We start from the raw sequence: 22,168 nt of genomic DNA, 5'->3' as shown, positions 1-22,168 counted from the left end.
ATTTTACAAATTCTATAGCATTTGATAAAATACTAATTCCATACATTATTAAAAAAATTTCCTTTGAAAGAGGGTATAAAGATTTTTCAATAATACAGAGCTTTTCTGGCTGAATAATAAATATCTTAAATGCTTAAGACTAATTGATACTAATAACCTGCATCTACCAGAAAACTGAAATTCTAAGAGTTCTCACACTTTGAAAACACAGAAGACTAAAGAAATTCTCTTGAACTACTGGAAATTTTCAGTTCTTTTTTGGGGAAGAAAAATGTTCTAGCTGCAAAGCCTGGCTATTTAAAATCCAAACTAGGTGTGTATGAGAAGAATTCACAATGGCTAGAGGAGAGGTTCTTTTGTGTAAAGATGCTGACCACGGTGGTGAAAACAGGAGGGCTAAGAACTTGGTGGTGTCCTTTTCCTAGAGCTGAGAGCGGCTGGCCCTTGGCAGCGGTCATGATTCCTTTCCAGCAATCAGAGAGCAAGCTACCAGGAAGCTCACCAAGATATGCTGTTAAAGCCTTGCTAAAATGTGCTAAGATGCTGTGCTAAGCTGGTCAGATCTTACTTACCTGAATTACATCTAAAGTGGGGCCGGGTGAACACAGGGGTAGTGGGGGGAATTTCTGTCTGGAGAGCTCTTTGCTGTCTCAAACTACAGATGTGTTATGTGCTGCTTTAAACAACCCTGTGCTTCTAGAACTTTGGTTAGCCTGGCTGTGATCAAGACGCATAGTCACACCACACAGCTCACTGAAAGAACCAAAGGGAAAAAAGAAAGAGAAAACGCTACTTGCAGTACTTACTGAATTGGCTTCTTTTTCCAAAGCAGGGCATGAATCGTTGCTTGCTGGATTCTTTGGTATAGCAAGTTCAGACTTCTTAGCTTTTGGCTCAGCTTTGCTTTCTTTGGCAACTGGTTTTGTCACAGATTTGGAGGGACTCCACTTGTTAGCGGATGGCTTGTGCACCAGTGCTGAGGAAGACTGGCTGGATCCATCGCCGTCCTCCACGTCTACTGGAGGGTGCTGGGGGGCGTTCAGCTTCACGTAGTAGCCGTGATACTGAGAATGCAGCTCCCCGTTACTGGGGTTGGGGATGTGGTGGCGGCCAGAGTACTTGGACTGGGGCACAACCGCTCCTGCCTCCTTCGCGGGAGCCTTTGACATCAAGGGCTTATTGACAATGGCTGTCACCTGCTCATCAGCCACACTCCTTTTGTCTTGGTTGAGTCTCGCCCCTGAGCTGGGGTTTTGCTTCTTCAGGGGCTTTGGGGAGGAAGTAGGAGAGTGGCTGTGTTTGGGACTTGCCTCAGGAGATCTTGGGGGTGTCGTGCCTTTGCGATAAAAATGAGGAGATTCCTTTGGTGTAGGTGGCTTTTCTGGTACCTTTTCTTCTGGATTTTCTTTAGCATCTACACCTTCCTGAAATCTCTGTTTGACGTAATCAGGGCCTGGCCAAAAAATAAAAAAATAAAAAGGAGGTATGTATATGTATGTATGTGTATATATATGTGTGTATACATATACACATATATTTTTTGCTAAATCAGATTAACCTTTTCTCTTTTAAAAATAATATATTCATAAGGTTTTGACTAAGCACACATTTCATTCTCTAGGGGAAAAGTTGATTTATTATGGAAAGGTTTTAAGATAATACAGAATCTAAACAGTTCTGACTTTCCTGATAATTGCATTCTTTCTGCCTACTTGCAGAATATAGAGGCAAAATTCATGTTGATGGAACATTGGTCACAATATCATAATCTGCTTATTCAAATTATGTGGTGTAACTAAGACACAGAAAGTATATACTTGTAGAAGGAAGTAAGCTGATTACTGTATGTGTCTGAAAATTTAATAAAGTATACTGAAAGAGGAGAACCTGTAGATACTATATTTTTAATGATCTGTCATCAAACATGCATTAAAACATCCTAGTTTGAAACAACCTAAGTCTGAGGCTTAGGTTGCATGACACAAAGTCACTTCCATGTAATCCATTCACAGCTATGGAAAACATGGATTTGCACAAGCAGTGTTTTGCAGATACCAAAGTCAACACAAGGCAGTTGTCTCTGGTTCTGTAGCTTCAAGATTTTTTTTTTTTTCCTTTTTTATATACCTCCGGATTGTTTATAAAAATCTTGTTAGTTTTTATAAATGGGAACAAATTTTCATCAAAAAAGTGGCTATTCCTCTGACAGAGGAGGAAAAAAATGAAAAAAAAAAAAAGTGGTCCTGCTGCATTGTTATTTTATGGGGAGTAAGCTGTAAAGAAACAGGGTATGTGCCACAAGATGTCCTGGCCCTGGGAACTCGAGAAGGCTGTGGTCTGGAAAGGGGCATCTCTGGGCTGACACAGAGACCTTAGACTTCCAGGGCCTTCAGATCTCAGCAAGTCATGTGCATACTTTGGCTACCATTCCACCCATCTGCCACTTTTCGCCTCATGAGGTCAAGGTCACATGCAGTGCAGTTGACCCTCTTCCTCACAAATGGGCAGAAGCTGATGTCTCTTGAGTATACATGGAAGACACTGACCCCACCAACATGCTTATAGAGAGTTGACAGGCTCTTGTCAATTCCACAGCACTGCATCTGTTCATTTTCCTTCCTGCCTTCCACCCCGCAACCCTTCACCCCAGACAAACTCACTAACTAACTAAAAGATTTACAGAGGGGCTGAACAGCAATTATCCCTAATTGTGAGACTACATACTGCATACTTATACTTTAATTGCTCTTCTCATGGTGGTCTGAGTAATAAGTTATTGTAATGAGACTGCTATTTAATTATACAAGGAATTATCCAAAATTTAAAGCCTCATCAAAATCTTAGGGAGTACGTGTTATTATCCCCATTTTACTGAAACGGAAACAGCTATAGCAGCTGAAAAATAAAAAATCACATAGCTCCCATGTATCTTTTAAGAAAAAAGCATAATGCAACACATAATATTTTAAAGCCAGAGACAAGAATTCCTGAGCACCCAGCATTGCAAGTTATACTCAGGGCACAAAACATAATAGTATTATCACAGTTTCCACCTTCTAGAAGATACATCCACTCCTGGGGATTCAAGTTTCCCAAATCTGTCAAGATCGCACATCGACAATTGAGATTTCCTTTCTAAACTGGGTAAGCTCCCCCTTTATATAACTGACAATTTTCTTTTAATTCCTCCATCAAAAATGGCAATGTGAATTCTTAGGCCAGTGAAAGGTATCTTGAATGACGAAAAGGGGCAACTGCTAGCATTCAAAAGGTGATGTCCTTCTGTTTCTGAATTCTTTCTTGGTGCTGTGTGTCTGGACATAGCATTAAGGGGAAACAGGGCAGCATGAGCACAAAAAAGTTATGTCTTCCATCAGCTGAACTGCCTCTGCTCTTTAAAACTCATCAGGTCACTGATACCAGTCTGTCATGGAGAAGCCCCTCGTGATTCAACTGCAGGCATATTTTAACAAAACCCCTCTTCTTCTGTGATAAAGTACATTCTCTAATAGATCTTGATGCAGTGTGATGTTTACATAGTTTCCCCTCACTTCTCTACCCAAAATTTCACTACAGTTGGTTTTATTTGTGCTTTATTGATATTCGACTTCACAGCATTACTAAAACACCCATCTACGTATGGTAGTGGATGTACTGTGCAAAGATTTTAGTCAAGGGCCTTGGAGCCAACGGACTTTTAATTTCAGCCACTTAATGCTGAAACGATTATATAAAATACAAAGTACTTTTAACATCTTTGATCTAAAGATAAATGCAGGTTATTTTTGCCAAGAAAAATTGGCAATATCTTCTAAGAGTAAGGCACATTAAAAACTAATTTTAACTTAAATATACAGAAAAGCATGAAAAAATAGACTCTGGCAAACATTATTCATTATACATTCTCAAAGTTGGAGGGAAAAGGTAAAGAGTCACTGTACCCTGAGAAATGCAGCTGTCACAAAGCCCATGCATTTCATTTAGAAGATGTGAGACCGTGAGATCGTAGCAAAGATTTAGGATTTAAATCTTTGTGATGTCCTCATCACAAAAAAAAATGTCATTTTTTTGAGGTGATAAATAGGTTAACTAGTTTGATTTAATCATTCTGTATTGTATTAAGAAATTGTAACATCACTTTGTACTTCAAAAATATATACAACTATAACTTATCAATATATACATTAAAAACATTAGGATGTATCCTAGTGACCTTCAGTACCACCAGTATAGGTGGAGAGGCCAAGGTGAGACTGATTTGGCCATTGGAAGAATTTGTATTAATGCACTTACGAAGCTACATTTTGGATTCCACTGAAAGTATTATAATATTTATCAACTCTCAAATACTAGTCTAATCACTTCTTTAACTTTTAGAAATCTGATGTGTCACCTCTTTAGACAGTTTTCTGGTCCTCAATGTAGTAAGAAAGGCATGTCTTACATGATTACTCATGCCCACTCTGCTAAGATGAGTTTAGGTATACTTACTCAAATTGATCTACAGGGCTTCTGATGATACTCAAAATCTGTTAAGCTCAAAGAATTTACTAGAATGGTGGAAGTATATTTTAGCATCAACTTTTCCATCTGAAAAATTTCTAGCTTTATTATGCATTCAAAAAATATCTGGGTAAGAGAAAAAAATGCACTCCCAAGCAGGGGCGCCTATGCTTGCTGCTTATCAGAGCATCTGAGGTGCTTTGTCCAGAGATTTTAATAAGTATGAATTGAAGCCTAGAAATATTAATGTTTAACAAACTATCCGAGTGATTCTAACACGCTGGGTTATAGGCATTTGACAGTATGTAAGCAATATGAGCAGAGGTGGATGTAGCACCAGCCTTACATGACTACATCCCGTTGGAAATGGTTCTGATGTGGCACAGTCATACAAGGCCTAGCGAACTAAATGAAGATATATGGTTAGATTTTCCAGAGGAAGATTAAATGCTTTTAAAACAAGACGTTTAATATAATGCAGAAGACAGAAGTTTTTCCTGGACTATTTTCTCTTGGAAGGCACATGTTGTGCCTGCTACTTGTTCTGTGTAGTAAATGTGTGTGTCAGTATTGCAGAGCCAGCAACATAAAGTGGATAAGATGCAGCAGTTCATTAAAAAGACTAGTCAGAATATTGCCAGGGAGGGAAATTATGACAAATGTTGATAGTCGTTGCAGTCAGCATTTTCATCTGTTTATATAGACAGTATCTATGAATCCCAAAGGATTTTCTCCTCCTGGAGACTCATATTGGGAAGAAGTCAGATACAGGTCACCCGCTCACGGACATGGCTCCCATACAACGTGAAAAAACAAACAACATTCGGCATGCCATCCACCAACACTCAAAGGTTACCCGTTCTAGTTGGCACGAAGGCTCTGAACAGATATGGCAGATGGTGGCAGCAGGGTATCCAGCTAGTTCTTCAGAGGTGAGCCTTGGTGGGCTGGCTACGGGCAGAAGCACCATAAAGATTCCCCAAAACAAATGTCTATGAGGACAGTGCCAATATCAAAAGTTTTGTAGCAACAGCAGTAGCCATTAAGTACAAATTGGACATTTTCTGTGGAGACCGACGATCAGTGAAAAGAGGACCAGATTGAAAGAGTCTAAAAACATTGTGTAACTGATAGCAGGATCACTTTTGTGTTCGACATAGAAAGAACACTCCTTTCCTATAGGACTTCACAGTCCCGTCTATAACAATCCTGCAATTTCTGTGACCACAGTCGTACTGCTCTGGTCTGCAAACTGTGGGACATCCTTTCTAGTACCCTGCACTTGGCTGACACTCAATACCCATTTGTGAAACTGAATGTACCAGAATGAATATGTGGTATGAGTAACCAGCAAACTCATGAATTATTAATTTCATGTCATCTAGTGGATTATTCAGTTTCCCTTTTTAATGAAAAAATTTATTCAGAATTTTGGGTTTGGAAGGTGAGCTTAGAAGTCATCTATTCCAGGATGCTTCCCTTTTCTTAATCAAATCCATGACATATTAATGATAGGCCTAGACAATTATGTAATGGAGATATGCTTTGATTTCTGAAGTCTTCTAATTCATACCAGAAATGCAAGCTCAGTTAACACTGGTCCATAAAAATCTGTGCTAAAGACTTCACTCTAAATAGTCAATGCACTGTGTGTATGAGCACATTTAAGCTTAAACATGTGAAGACAAAGCTTGTTGGGGATGATACCCAGGGAAGCAGGCTGGCTCTCTCCCAAGAGGGCTCCAAGTACTACACTTACCACATTCCAGGGCAGTGTTTTAATTTAACTCATGCTCAGCCCCTGCCCCATCAATAAATATAAAAATTTTACACGCTACTTAATATCACTTGAAATTAAAATGAATTATCTTGACTAAAAGGATTTTTTTTTTTTTTTTTTTTTTTTTTTGTGTTTCGCCCCGGTCACCCAGGCTGGAGTACAGTGGCACCATCCTGGCTCACTGCAACCTCCGCCTCCCGGGTTCAAATGATTCTCATGCCTCAGCCTCCCAAGTAGCTGGGATTACAGGCATGTACTACCAGCCCCGGCTAATTTTTGTATTTTTAGTGGAGATGGGGTTTTGCCATGTTGGTCAGGTTGGTTGTGAACTCCTGGCCTCACATGATCTGCCCGCCTTGGCCTCCCAGACTGCTAGGATTACAGGCATGAGCCACTGTGTCTGGCCTAAAAAGAAATTGACACAGTGGGAGAAAGAGCCACAAATCTAGTCTCCCAATCTTCCTTCCCAGGAAGGGTCGCTGCCCCAGTCCCTCCTGCTTCCTTAGTGGTTACCCTCTAAAGCAAGTTTGTGCAACCTGTGGCCCAACACAAATTCATAAACTTTTCCTAAAACATTATGAGATCTTTTTGTGATTTTGTTTTAGCTCCTCAGCTATCATTAGTGTTAGTGCATTTTATGTGTGGCCCAAGACAATTCTTCTTCTTCCAATGAGGCCCAGGGAAGCCAAAACATTGGACACCCTTGTTCTAAAGCCTATGTCAGCCTTGCTGGCATAGAAACCTGATTTTCCAGCACTTTGAAGCAGAGCCATCCCTTGGGGCAGACTCACATTACCAAAGCTCACCAGACTGATGTACAATCCTAGAAGGCCAATTCACTAGTTTACAATGAGCAATGTAAATGTCACATAGGTCAGGGGACTCATGTTGATACTACCAGTACATGCTCTCCCTGTTGGCAGAACTCCATGGAAAGCTCAACCAAAATTAGAAAGTTACTGGTGAACATGGAATCAGTACAAGAAGCATGAGCTGAATCAAATATGTAATGGCATCAAGCTGGGCTAGCCTGATACATCCATTTCCTGAGTCAGGGGTGATTTTGCCAGTAAAGCTGTACACCAGGGCCACAGTTCCCCGCATCCTTCCCCATAATAGAAACGTCCTTGCCAACGTGACAGCAGTCCTCCAAGGTTCTGGGTCAGGCTTCTCCTCCTCTGGATAGTGTTGGGATGAACACTGCCAATTTTTGCCTCCGTGACTCTCTTTTTTCTATACTTCCTTGGGTGACCAATTTTTCTTTCGATGTTTTTATAGCCCAATCAGGTTACAAGGAAATCCTGTGGTTCTTAAAGCCACCCTATTACTTACGATCACCTGATCTACATTTGTGTAGTTTCAGGGACTCATTTTCAAGTTGAACTCTCAGAGGGCAATCTTCTAAGTTCTTGGGGGATGACTCACTGTGTCACTCCCACTAATGGCAATTTAGATTTCTGTGTATGTACACAATTATCTATATATACATTCACAAACATCCATTTGTATGCTTTCTGTTTATTAGAGCTTAACCCTTTGGGGGAGAAAGCTGTCTCACATGGCTGTGTTTTTTTCTTTAATGACAAAAGTTATTATTTTATTTAAAATTTTTTTTGATTAATCTACATATGATCTACTAGCAACCTTTTTTTTTTTCCATTTCTCGCTTTTATAATCAAGAGGCTATGTTTTTTCCTTAGTTTCTAACTGAATTGTAGAATAATACAGTTTTAAACTAAAGATCATAAGATTTAATTAAGATGGAAAATATCTGAAAATACTGCCAGCTCCTGAAAATAGGTAATTTGCCATGGAAGCGTTCAACATGTAAGCTATGACAGGCATCCTTTATTACAGGGTTAACAACTTCTATGCACGAACACATGCATTCCAAACAATGGAGACTTTTATATCTGAGATATGTAAATTAAATGGCCAACCTAATTTAGAAGTACTTGAAAGCCCTTTTCAAAAATGTCTGATTCGCTCACCCTGTAAATGCAAAGTGGAGAGCATGAGTTATGCTCCCTTGAGAAGATCAATAATACCCACGACAGAAAAGGCTTTCTATACAGTTGCTGAAGGAAGTGCTGGCTGTGGGTCAAAGGGGACTGCAGCCTCCCCCACAAGCTCTGGTCTCAAATAGACCCGCTGTCATCCATGCTACTGTGATATATTCATTCCTGATGGACAACTTGCTTATATGAAGCTGTTTTAGCTAAGAAAGGGTGGAATTACATTTTCCCACAATATTTTTTTTCCCCTCAAATGCTTTTACACCAGAAAAGGCTTTTAAAACCACTCAGACTGGGAAACTGAGATGATCTTTCATATCATTTACCTCTTGTTAACACCTAATAGGAATCTAAAGGGACCCCATTCCCCAACAGAATTAACAGAACCAAGAAATTACCATCTGCAGACAACAGTAAGTTTGTGTGCTTTCAGAACTGCTCAAGCCCAGTGTCTCCTGATCAGTCAGGTTCTTTCCAATGGCAACAACTGCTGGGGAGGAGAGAACAATTTCTCCTGGGTGGCTGAAGTCTTTCCCCAGCTCTCATGCCCTGGAACAGCTAATTTGCCAATATACTTAGGTACCAGGGAAGTATGAGTTCATTTCATGCCAGAGGAGAGTTTATTCCTATCAGAGGTCGCTGCAAAAAAATGGAAAGGTTCCTTTTCCTTAAAAAAATGCATATATATATAAAATGATTTAAATCTCAACCAGAGGTTTAAAAGAGGTGCATGTGAAAGAAAACACCGTTCTTAGTGGTTGCCTTGGACTTGAACTCTTAGACAAGTCACTCTGTGATGATGGTATCTATCATTCAATAACCACCCTGGGTCCCTCCTCAGCCTTTCTCTTATAAAAACCGAATCTTCTTTGCCTGGCCTTTCACTGTCTTCTTTCTTTGCAGGAACCTTATGCTCTCATTCTCCAGGTCATTTCTCATTGCTCCATCCTTGATTATTGCCAAGTTTCTAGCTTTTCTACGAATCCTGCTATTTTGTTCACTTTGACTTATGTTGTTCGTTAGGACTCAGTGATACCCTATGGGTTCCAACAGTGTATACCCCTCACCAGAACCAAACATGTATCGAACACCTATCTCATGCAGGGTGCTGGGCTAGGCACAGGATGCTAGTTATACAGCTTGATTTCACAAAAACCAGGGTGGAAAAATTCTTTACCAAGAAATGTAACTTTTAATAGAAATTGAGAACATTTATTTTGGTTTCTCCACCGAGAAATCTGTTGATGCCTCGAACAATCACTAGACAGATGTTCTTTAGAAAATAATGGAATATATATGAAAAGGTGAATATTGCCTTTTTGAAATTCAAAACAAAAACACTAGTATATTACAGAGGGGGTGGAAAGAGTCTACTGGGAAACTACTAGAAAGTGAATTAAGTATTTAAACCTATTGCACATATTTGTTGATTGCTATTTACTAACATCTGCGGGGGGGGGGGGGGCAGATGACCAAGATCGATTTTTTTGAGGTTGTCACTTTTATTTCTTCCATCATGACACGCATTTTCCTCTTAATCTGGGCAGATTAATCTCTTTAAGTGGTATGCTGCTTTATTTCCTAACCACACTCCTTTGAACTTTAGTTCAGATACGTTGAAAAAACAGTCACAGTACCGACTGGCTCTTCTCTTAATGCTAAAAGTGCCTCTGAATTTGGGAGTATTTGTTATAAAATCTGTGGCTGTCACTAACACAATTTCTTAGAATCAGATATTTCTTTTAGATTCTTGTCTGGTTTACTGCTATCAGGTCAAACTTTGTTGGTCATATGTAGAGGGGAGGAAGGGCGAGAACCTGGGGAATAACCCATTTCCAGGGCTAACACTCAGACTTCAGGTGATATTTATTACTACAAGTTGAACATTCCTAATCCAAAAATCTGAAATGCTCCAGAATCCAAAACATTGTGGGCACCAACATGATGCCACAAGTGGAAAATTCCACATGATCGATGGTCACAGTCAAAATGCAGTTAAAACTTTGTTCCATGTGCAAAAATATTAAAAATATTGTATACAATTACCTCCAGGCAATGTGTTAAGGTATCTATGAAACATAAATGAATTTCGTGTTTCAACTTGGGTCCCCAGCTCAAGAGATCTCATTATGTATACGCAAATATAGAAAAATATCAAGAAATCTGAAATCTGAAACACTTCTGGTCCCAAGCATTTCAGATGAAGGATCCACATGCGCCCCTGCTTATTTTGTAAAACGTTATTGCTGGGATTCAGGAAGCACAGACCTTTAGGTTGAAACGAAAAGGAAATAAAAGCAAACCAAAGCCAGTGCTCCTGCCTCGCTCATCAAAGCACTGTTTTACCTGGTTGGTAGAAATCAGGTGACAGCTCCCTGGCCACAGCTCTCGCGATGTCGCACTCCTGGCGAGCGGCCAGCGCGGCCTGGTCGGCAGCATCGGCCTTCGCCCTGGCATGTGCAGTCCTACATGGGGTACAAAAGGACGAGTCAGCATAGGTGGCCCCTTGTTACTTACACAGGGACAAGCAAATCGTAATCTGGGAAAAGAAATGTTAATTATGATTATGGCCTGACACCCACAAGAGCAAAAATTTTAGAGTTCTATTGCCGTAAAATTTCAATGAAGATGCCATAGATGAAACTAAACTTCCTATGAATTGCCTCAACCCTTCTCTCAAGGGAAATGAAAAGCAAGCACAAGGTCTGTGTAGCTTGATGCTAAGTGTGGTTTTCAAAACTTACTGGATCAAATCTCCTGTTGACTTTGGTTGGCATTTCTCCCCACCCCTAAAATTATGGAAAGTAGAATTAGAACATATAAATTAATACAGTGTTTATCGAATTAATTTCTATGGTACAATCAGTGTAAGAATTTGACTAAGAAAGGTCTGCCTACTGGCATGTTGGTGAAGTAGCTCTTTGAAGAAAAAAATTAGCGAAATGGGGATTGGTAGCGTTTACTCATATCCATGTGTAAATGCTCTCACCGTGGCCAATTTCAGGCTACCAGCATGATGCCGCTGGATGTGTAGTGGGGATATATGCACTACTGGCGCTCACCAGCCGGAGCAAACCACAGGGCCCGCTCTAAGAACATGCTCAGAAGGGTTCCTGAGGAGTCCATTTAGCTGACTTTTAGGCATGTTTCTGGTATGAACCAAAAAGGTGACAGCGAGGCAGAACTGGCAGGGATGAAATGGATCTTTCAGTCTTCTGTCACCTCCCTGGCCTGTCCTCACTCATGGAAACCTCTCATCTTTCTGGATGACTAAGGTTATGGGGAAGGTGGCAGGAAAAAGAATAGGGTTTCTTATGGCTGGACCAGGGAATGATGTCTACTGGTCCCAGAGAGGGTTGGAGGGAAGAAAACAACAACAACAACAACAACAACAAACTCTGGTTTATCTGCTCTGCAGAGGGGAAGGCCTTGTCCCGTTAAGTCTTCAGATGTTTATGGGTACCTCTTTCTTATGACTTTGTAAACTTTCTATTATATTTTATTAGCACTAGGTAGGGCTATAGATAACTAGCAGTGAAAACTTAATGGAAGTCTGAGAAAGGTGCTTACACTTATGTTGGAGACAGCAGGAGAGAGAAGGAGTTGGGAAAAGGCATGGACTTTGGATGCTCTTCAGGGAGAACACACAGGCAGCAGCTGGAGGAGGCTGGCAGGCGCAACTCCTGGGACCAGACTGCAGGGGAAAACATGGGGGGAAGCGGGCCTGGCCTGAGACAAGGGGGCCAACTGGTAGGAGGCTCCCTTTTCACATTACTCTCTTCAATAACTTCCTCTCCTGCTGTGCTCTCATGGGGCCCCTTTCACTTCTATTTAGGCTCTAAGCAAGCACGGAGGCTTGATGTATTCGAATGTAAGCTTTGTCTTCACGTTTTTAATTTTTGGTCCTCTGTCATAATCCCAAAGTGCAGAACACGACGTGGCACACACTATTTATTGAGGGACCACTTTATGAATAAAGGAATAAATGATGCTTCCTTAGGAAAAGCTGGGTAGTTCTTAAAACTGAATGGAAGGACAAAACCATAGAGACCGTAAAAAGATCCGGAGTTGCTAAGAGTTCAGGGTGTAGTAGGGAAGAATGAATTGGTAGAACAGAAGGCATATCTGGGGGAGTTTAATTATTCTGCATGATACTGTAGTGGGGGACATTACATATTTGTCAAAATCTATAGACTGTACAACACAAAAATGAATGAAGCCTGATGTAAACTATAGACTTTAATACTAATGTATTAATACCGGTTCATCAATTAGACCATATGCACCTCAAAATGCAAGACGTTAATAATAGGGGACACTGTGTGTATGCATGAGGAGAGGAGGTACATGGGAACTTTGTAGTTCCTGTTCAATTTTTCTGATAACTTAAAACTGCTCTAAAAAAATAAAGTCTATTAATTAAAAATGAATCATCAAAACTGCTATTTCTAAACCATGGAGGATGCTTTAGATTATTTGTGTACATGGTATCAGGAAATATGAAATGGAAATAATATCAAGAGGGGAGGGACATATTCTTAAACAACCAGCTGTCGGGATAACCCCGCATGGGTGCCATTGCTAATCTATGATGGGTAATGCCTTAGTTCTGTGTGTTGTGCCTGAGAATCAACGGATGCCCTCTACTAATGTTCTTTCAGTTTCTCAGAATCTAAACTTTTTTTTCCCCCAAATGATTTTCCATTTTGTCTGCTATTCTTAGCCAGGGCCTAATTATGTCTAGGTGTCATAATTAATGAAGCCATAAGAGTACAGCTATGCTGCTTTATAATACAATCTCTTAGCCCTTTAATAAATTTTGCAAAACTCAAGTACAGATAACTTACTCTGATCCAATCACAACATACCACCATACAGTCAAATAAACAGTAGTAGTATATCTACTACTTTTTATAATATGCTAAACTGCAGAATAGACAAATACAGCTTAACCCTTCTGCAAATATATTTTGGAAGCACAGCATCAGTGAAGGCTGCTAGCATTTAACCCTTTACTTTTTTATTTGCTGTTTCCTGTAAGACCACACAGCAAAGGAGGACCTTTCTATCCAGCCTAGCTCTGTGGCTCAGTGCTACTGTATAGCTGGCCAGATGAGTCAAGACCACATTCAAACCTGAATCCTGAAGTCTGCTCAAGAGCTTTTGGAACCGATGACAAGGAAGAACAGGAACCCACTGTGAGTTTGCTGTTAACACCAGCCTGTAGAGCTTAGGCCAGTGGCATGTCTAGATTTTGCCCAGGAATAATCTGGACTTGCCTCTGGCTCATGTTAGTGAATTCATGTGATCACATCCCAGGCTCAGCTCCAGAGTGACACACGACCCCTGTAATCAGTCAATTGTGATTGTTTTTGTGTTGGGGGGAGGGTTCAGGTCAGGCAGTCCGGAGAGATAAGCTGAAACCACTCAAACTGCATGCCCTGATGCTGTTGCTGGTCACAGGCAAAACGTGCATACACCAAAGTGGCATACGTGCCCCAAAGCATTTCATGTATCAAAAGACTGCTGACATTTACAAATCTTCAGACCTTCAAGAGTCTCCAAATGCCATTATCTCAGATACTTTCTCCCATCAAATGCAGTAAAAAGTAACTGAAAGGCCACTTCTTTCAGTTAAGCATCAGCTGTTGACTTTCTTTTAGGGCTATATATTTTTAACAAATAAACCAAATTTTTAACTTGTGAAGAGCTGCACCTTATGGGTGAAGACGCCACAGCCATGCTGGCTGCGGAGACCTGGGCAGCTGGTTATGCTCACTGAGCAGCTATGGAACTCCCTCCTGGACATAAGCTCTGCAGAGGTCAACCGTGACCAGCCACAACAATAAATGGGGAATTTCTGAATGCTAGGCATCACCTGTAGTTACAAACTTAATGACAAATTATTTTCCTAACCAGCAATTTGATGAGTATGTGAGGTTTCCTTTTCTTTAATGACTGAAATAGTGTTTTGTGGGCTCTCTAGTTGGCTTAGGAGAAGATAATCTAGTTTCCTTTTCTTAAACGTATAACGCTTTAACAAAAAGCGTACTCAATCATACATGGAACATGCTAAGCATATTCTCCTCCTGCTAAGGTACACATGGGTCTCTGAGACATCTCCAAGCTCCTTTCAATCTCTTATACATCTGTGAACTCTCACATAGCTGATAAAGATTTTCATCTAGAATGGAGAACAAGTCTGCTAAAGGTGAAGCGCTATTTCTACTTTTTACATAGCCTTTTCTCAACAATAAACTGCTTCAAAATTGTGCTGATATTGATGTTTTCAAAAATCTGTGGCATATTAAGTCTAAGTTAGTTTACTGATCTGACTCTTAAAACTTGACAGCAGAGGCGATAACCTAATTGATTCAGGGGCTGTCCTTGTGATTTGCTCTGATGTACAAGTATTTCAAGAAAATTATTAGAAAAATTTAAAAATAAAAGCAATTGGCACATAAAAACCCAAGTCTTGGTTGACGGCCACACCATTCTTGCAGCTGCTCAAGGCAAAACCTTTGTGTCATCCTTGACACCTCCCGTTCTCTCACACACCATATCCACTGTCAGCAAATCCAGCTGGCACCACCTTCACAGTATATTCCCCCACCCAGCCATTTCACGTTCTCTGGTTCACTGTCACCTCACCAGGGTTAGTACAAAGGTAACTGACCTCCCTACTTCAATCCTCCTCTCTGCCATTTTATTTCCTTCCAGGTGGTCTTGAAAATGCCTAATAACCAAAAATTCATTCCTGGGTTATGGCACCATGGGTAAGAAAATGCAAAAAATAGGAGACAGCCTTTCTTTTGGACTGTGACATTATTCATTTATGAGAGACCTAGATTTGAGAAAACCAATTATCCCGTGCAGCCAGTTGGAGCTCTTAAGAAGAAATCAGTCTGTTAAGCAAGGAATACTCTTGATAGGGACAATAACCAACTGGCTCCACAGGCGTCAGCTTAAAATCAGAGGTGTGATTTCTGAGTTACCTGCACCTAGTAAGAAATGACTCTTTCAATCTGGATTTGGGTCTCTGATAAGATAGACTCAGCAAGGCTCAGCACAGGTACACATAGGGCCCTGAGATGTCTGTCCCAACTTCTAACTTGCAATCTTTTATACATCTGCTAACGGACAAAGCTGATAAATATTTTGGTCTAGAATAGACAATAATTCTGCTACAGCTCCATTCTCAGTAAACTTGATTTGGGAAGATGACTTATGTGAACCCATCTTCACCATCTATTCATTACTGAATGTTAATTTTCTCCATAAATTCTTTTTTTTTTTTTTTTTTTTTAAAAAAAAAAAACAAGATAGGACCTGGAATAATAACTTTAAGACAGAATTCTTATGTCCTGGTTTAAAACAAGTTATATCACCAGTGAATAGTTGTCCACTTTGCCAAGGCAGGAGTTCCTGTCTTCTTTTTCTAAAAGCAATATCAAGTTATTTGGATATAAAATGTAAACTACTGTTATTCAGTTATTTCTAAATAATATAAAATGTAAACTATTATGCCCCGTGTTATACTAAAGGGAATAATATCCCTAATGAAGTCTGGTATTTGATATTTCAAGGGCCTAAACTTCTGCAGAGGTGTTATGATATAGGCTTTGAAAGTATTAATAGCCAGAGAGTAGGTGAGGCCATTCTGAGCCACAAATGATTTTTGTCAATGAGATAAAAAGTTCAACCACATTACTCCATCCTACAAATGCATCCACAGATTCGTAGGGAGAGGAGAGGAGCCAAGATTCACATGAAGAATGTTCATATGCCTTTTGTAAAAGGCTGTCCATTATGGGGAATCGTTGTCATGTTTATAAAGATCTAGGTGATACACTCCTCCGTAGAGTCTGGTGCCAGGAAAAACGTGGTCTCTGATGCTTAACTGCTGTGCTTCCTTGTATCATACAACATGAACTATGGGATCGATTGTTTCTCTTTTGGTTAAGGCTACCTGGAAACTTGGAGCAAAACTATCCTCAATGTATGCGCACAGTAACCCTTTCTAACCACATGACTTTATTTTTATACCCTCAATATCAGGAATTCTATCATGTATGTAACTCATTATAAAGTCCTGCAAATACTTTTTGGAAAGCAGGATAAATAAATGAAACAAAACATTCCTGGATTAATAAGCTCTTGTAATACTAAGTTTTCTGAACTCTAGACCCCTGCAGTGTGCTCCTGCTCAGGGGACATGTGTAATAATTTAGGAATAGCGGTGTCTACTATTCAGCCTCCTTTTATAAGATTTCTTTTTGTCTATCACCAGAACATTTTTTAAGCTTGGAAAATAAGTACTTAATTAAGTACTTTATAGACTTTATTCCTTAACACTTGATCAAAAGCTTAATAAGCTTAAAGGCTATATTCTCTGGATAGGACAGATCAAAGGCACATTTCTAATCCTTGATTGGAATATGCCAAATAATTGGTTATTCTACTTCATTGAGCTTTATAAAACTTATCTAAGATTTACCTTCCCATGTTATGTGTTGAGAAAAATCTGATGTAGAAATATTTAAGGGATGTTTTCTTCTTGGAATAATTTTTGGAGAAAGGTCTTTTATAATGAGGGTCATTCAAAAGTTCAAAAACATTACCATTAAATAAGATGAAAACTCCTCTTTAAAACATAATCACTGCAACCCACCGAATGGGATAAAATGTTTGCAAATCATGTATCTGATAAGGGGTTAGTATCTAGAACATATAAAGAACTCCCACACTTCAACAACAAAACAATCTGATGGAAAAATGGGCAAAGGACTTGAATAAACATTTCTGCAAAGAGACACAAATGTCCAATAAGCACTTAAAAAGACACTCAGCATCATTAAGCATAAAGGAATGCAAATCAAAACCACAATGAGATACTATTTCACACCCATAAGGATGGCTACTATAAAAAAAAAAACAGATAATAACAAGTGTTAGCAAGGATGTGGAGAAACCGAAGGCTCTGCGCACTGCCATTGGGAATGGAAAATGGTGCAGCTACTGTTAAAACAGGATGGTGGTTCCTAAAAACATTAAAAATATAATTACCACATAATCCACCAATTCTACTTTTCAGTATATACTAAAAAAAAAAAATTGAAAGCAGGGTCTCAAAGTGATATTTATACACCTGTGTTCATAGCACCATTATTTATAATAATCCAAAGGTGGAAACAATCCTAATGTCAATGAATGAATAAACAAAACGTGTTGTATGTATTCTAGATACTCTTTATCAGAGAGATGATCTGCAAATATTTTCTCCCATTCAGTGGGATGCAGCGATTATATACATACTGGAATGTTATTCAGACTTAAAAAGGAAATTCTGATACATGCCCCAACATGGATGAATCTTGAAGTCATTATGCTAAGTGAAGTAAGCCGGTCACAAAAAGACAAATATTACATGCAGTACCTACAGTAGTCAAATTCATAGAGACAGAAAGTAGTACAGTAATTTCCAGGTGGTTGGAGGGGGGAGAATAAAGCATTATTGTTTAATGGGTACAGATTGTTAGTTTTGCAAGATGAAAATGTTCTGAAGATTGGTTGCACAACAATGTGGGTCTACTACTACTGAAATGTATACTTAAATGGTCAAGATGATAAATTTTATGTTATACATATTTTACAACAACTAAAAAGAAAAGGAAGTCACCTAATGTACTACTATTTACAGAGCATCTTATATATCCAGAGGAAGTGAGGAGAGAAAAAACCAAGGCTGGGCTCTCTGTTGAGAAGTTGCTGCATACAACTCAGCCCTGGAATGCTAAGAATCTAATAGAGGAAACAGCTGTAACATAAAGCAATAACTGATGGGCATTTTAAGGAAAGAGGGATCGGAACTTTGTAAAATGCGGGCAGACTTATGCCTGTTTGTCAAGCTTTTAACATAAAGCCTGGCACAGAGGCTGTCTTCAACAAATATTAGTGGATGTATAGGTAAAAAAGAGGAAAAACATAAAAGATAACCCCAAGATTTCTAATTTGGTGTACGAATAAATGACCTCACTATAGTCTGAGAGTGATGACAAGTTGTTTTAGACAACTAGGATTTTACACGACACAGGCATCTGTAGTTGGAGATACAGGGCTGCTATGCAAATTAAAGGTCAAGGTTCTAAACGGAACTGTGAGCGTCATGTCACAGAAGATGAGTTCAATGAAAGGTGACTGAACTCACCAAATAAGTGAGTCAAAAAAGCAAAGAACTAAGGACTGAGACAAAAGTGTCCTTGGGTGAACGAAACAGGAAGGTAAATGGAACAGCAGTAGCATACAGGTAGAAGGGGAACTTCTAATAAAGCTGTTCACAGTTCTTGTTCTTGCACAAATCCTGGGCTTTTAGGAGGTAAGCGGGCCAGATCTGACCTTGCCTTATCTCTGGGGCAGCTGCATGTTTCTCAGCCTGCCTGGCGGATTTATGTGCAGTCACTGAAATGAGTCAGTACTGGAGAAGGTGAGGGCTAGGGAAAGTTTGCTGAATTTGATAAGAACCTTTCAGAAAGCAGTTCTCACAAGGAGGCCACCCCAGAAGCCGGACTGAAGGGAGTTGGCGAGGAAGCGGGCAGAGGAAGCCGAGGAAGCAGGTGTGGGCCACATGCTGGAGACTTTTGACCCAGAAAGGAAGGAGGAAATTTGGACAGTAACCAGAAGGATTAGCTGGGTCAAGGAAAAAGACACTTTACTCGTATTTTAAGAAAATGAGAGCTGATCCTGTTGGAAGGTGGGAAGGATGCCCAGAGAACAGGAGAAAATGAAGCAGCTCTGAAAAGGTGACAATTGCTGGAATTAAGTCCTGGATAAGTGAAAGAAAGGAAACAGGAAAGAATGTAAGAACAGTGAAAGGGGTGATTCAGTGATTTTAAAGATCATAAAACCTGAAGAAGCCTAAGCTCAAAAAAGACTTAAAGTGTCGTGGGCTTTGGAACCAGGCAGACCCAGGTGCACACCCCACTTTATCACATGCTGGCTGTATCACCTTAGTCTCAATTTCCTCACCTGTAAAATGGGGAGAATATTACTTCATAGAGTTGGTCTGGGATAAGAACGAATATATATGAAGTACTTAGTACTAAAACAGAGAGGTACTTAGTAGATAAATACCCATTATTGATCTTCTGTTGAAATAAACAGCTGGCAGGGGAAATCTGGGGCTTAAAGTAAAGAGGTAAAGATTTGGAGTCAGCACTGTACAGAAGTTCTCAGAAATGTTAAGAAAGGCACATTAGAATCTGTATGATTCTGTATCGTTCTCTAGCAGGGCTGTCTCTTCTGGGAGAAGAAGAGAAGGGAAAAGGTGGCTTTGATGCAGGGTCAGAGACATGGAGCAAGGAGGATGGGGAGCACGGTGTAACCCATGACAGAGTTCTGGGTAGGAAGGAAGGAAGTGTATAGAGCCTTTGGACCAGAGGAAATAGAAAGGGTGAAAAATCAAGCAAAAAATCAGGCAGGCCAAATTATTTTAAAATGGATGCATATTCTATAAAATGGTACTAGATATAACCATGACTCCATGTTCTTTTTAGCACTGGAGCAAACATCTGAAAGTGCTTGATAAGAACTTCAGAACCTGAGAAGACCTTCTGGGTAATGATGAGAATTACCAACGTCAATGCTGTTTTTGTTCACCTATCAGTGTTGTTATGCTTCTTGTCCTTTACCAATGGTCCACTATGGGTACATATTTAAGCATGACTAGGAATTAGAGCAATTCAAGACTGCATCATGGGCAAAATACATGATAGCAGCTAGGGCTATTCAGCTGAATGACACACTGACCAAGTGATCAGATCATAAACTGACCTAATCTCCACTTAGCAGCTGCAAATGCCCACTAAATGCACACTGTGGTGCTCAAATGGTTCCATTTTATACATACTTATAACTACATTTTAAAAAATTAAGCAAATACCATTCACTCCTTAAAAGTGACATGTGCCTGCTAGAACTCCTCCTTGAACTCACAGCTGAAAAACATTCTCTAAGGTTATACCTGTTTTATATTATCTAAAATGGTTATCTAGAAATCTCAGATCCACCAGTCTGCCACCTCACTTTGGTCTGTCTAGATATGCCCAACCAGTGAAGAACAAAAAGATCTATTCCTCTATCAGGCTTTTGATGCTGAACAGTATGAACATGAACTTGCTTGGGGTTGGCTGTACAAAACCATTGTGTGTCTTAAGCTCTATCCTTGTTAAGGCACACATTTTGAAGTTACAGAATTTATGAGAGAACTGTTTTGTGAGAAACGTTAAAAAATTAGGGGTATAGTTATTCTCTCAGTGAACTTGTTTTATTCACTTCATGTTTCCTTGTAGGAACTGTCACTCTGTCACTGTTTATTTCACATCTGTTTGATGACAAGGAATTATTCATTCTATAGTTCAACTAAGAAGCCCATGCATATTTTTACTTTAAATCTTCAGTTTCTTGCTGCAACAGATATTGAGGAGAGCAATACAACAAGCACAAGGGTATTTGCCTTGATTTATATTAAACTTCTGGTTTTGCTCTTGAAACTTCTGCTTTAACAGACATATTAAAACACACTATTTGAGCTGAACAGGGCTCTGAGAGTCCACATGATCCCTCCTGGTGACCAGGCAATTACTTTTCCTTCTGTAGAGACCTGAGACTCAGAGAGACTAAGGAATATATTCAAAGTCACACAGCAAAGTCATATGGCTACCCAGAGGAATCAATGGGTAGAGCCCAGGTCTCCTAACCTTTAGGATGAAGACTACATTGTGAAAAGAGATTTCTTTATTACCATCTTCTAGATTTGTTTTAGCAAACATTTTGTTATTATCATCTAGTCATACATTTTTCTTTCTACTACAGGAATTCATTTATATCTAGAGTTCATCTTCTTGTATTCATGCTTTCTCTGTGAATCTGTCACTGCTCTCCTCACTTCTCTATTCAATCTTTTATTTTAATACATTTATGCCTCCTATTGAAAAATGCACATTTTGAGCTTTCTTCTCCCAATATATATTTTTTTAACCAGTTTCAGCTGACCTTCAAATGAAATAACACAGCTTAGGAAACATCTTACTAAAGACTATAGGACAGATTTGGTTTTCATCAAGGTTATTCTTCAGCAGGAACATTTTTAGGTGGTGTTAAAAATACTACAGATTCATCCAACTCATAGTTGCCTTCCCCAAATCACCAAATTAGTAATCAACGCCTCCAAGTTTAAAAGGAAATATCAGAAGATCATCTAGTTCTTCCGAGATTCTTAAGAAGTTTTCTTATTTTTCCTCATGGGAGTCTCAAATTTGTTGAGTTTACCTATTTTTAGCATTTGCTGTGTTACACCAAAAACAAATTCTTCATCCCAATACTCAAGAGATAAAATAATAGCTTATCTGAGGACATTGAGAAAATGGAAGCAGAAACAAATATGTAAACCAGGGTGACTCGTTTCTGTTTAGTACCCTTAAATAAAAGTAACATTGGTACAATTTGGGGAGCAAAGTCAGTTTTGAAGATGAATGCATGTACATCAAGATAAAAATGTTCAATTCTCCTTCGTTAAAAATGGTGGTAGAAATGCAAGTCAGGATTCAAGCCAACTAAGTACAAGAATCATGTTAAACCCTGGCTCAAATAACAGGAATCTTTTCCTCTGGTTCTCATAGATTGTTAGTGAACTGCTTCAAAGTTTACATACTTACCACGCTTATAGGACTTGGGATATTCTTGACCAGGAGCCTGCTGTCTGCCTGGGTAGATCTTCTAGACACATTTTGATGAGCTTTTAACCTTTATTATCTTCGTAGTGGGATTGATTCTGGGCCCTGGGATGCCACGGCTGTCGGTGGAATGGATGGAC

The 22,168-nt window shown here is 39.5% G+C and overlaps 1 protein-coding gene across 2 annotated transcripts in view; it reads right to left on the bottom strand.

Annotated features, from left to right (window-relative positions):
* The window catches only part of JPH1 (junctophilin 1), a 79,148-nt gene that overhangs the window by 9,104 nt on the left and 47,876 nt on the right, over window positions 1–22,168 (bottom strand). For both annotated transcript variants that reach the window (XM_011981983.1, XM_011981982.1), the window contains exons 2-3: window positions 10,645–10,763; window positions 807–1,453 (exon numbers count right to left, since the gene is read on the bottom strand). In XM_011981983.1, the coding sequence (XP_011837373.1) occupies window positions 807–1,453; window positions 10,645–10,763 (766 nt within the window). The remainder of the gene's footprint in view (window positions 1–806; window positions 1,454–10,644; window positions 10,764–22,168) is intronic.

This window comes from Mandrillus leucophaeus, unplaced genomic scaffold (assembly GCF_000951045.1).
Source record: "Mandrillus leucophaeus isolate KB7577 unplaced genomic scaffold, Mleu.le_1.0 Scaffold233, whole genome shotgun sequence".
Classification (NCBI taxonomy): domain Eukaryota; kingdom Metazoa; phylum Chordata; class Mammalia; order Primates; family Cercopithecidae; genus Mandrillus; species Mandrillus leucophaeus.
The sequence above is the reverse complement of the archived record's forward strand: the minus strand, read 5'-3'. Positions and strand labels throughout refer to the sequence as shown.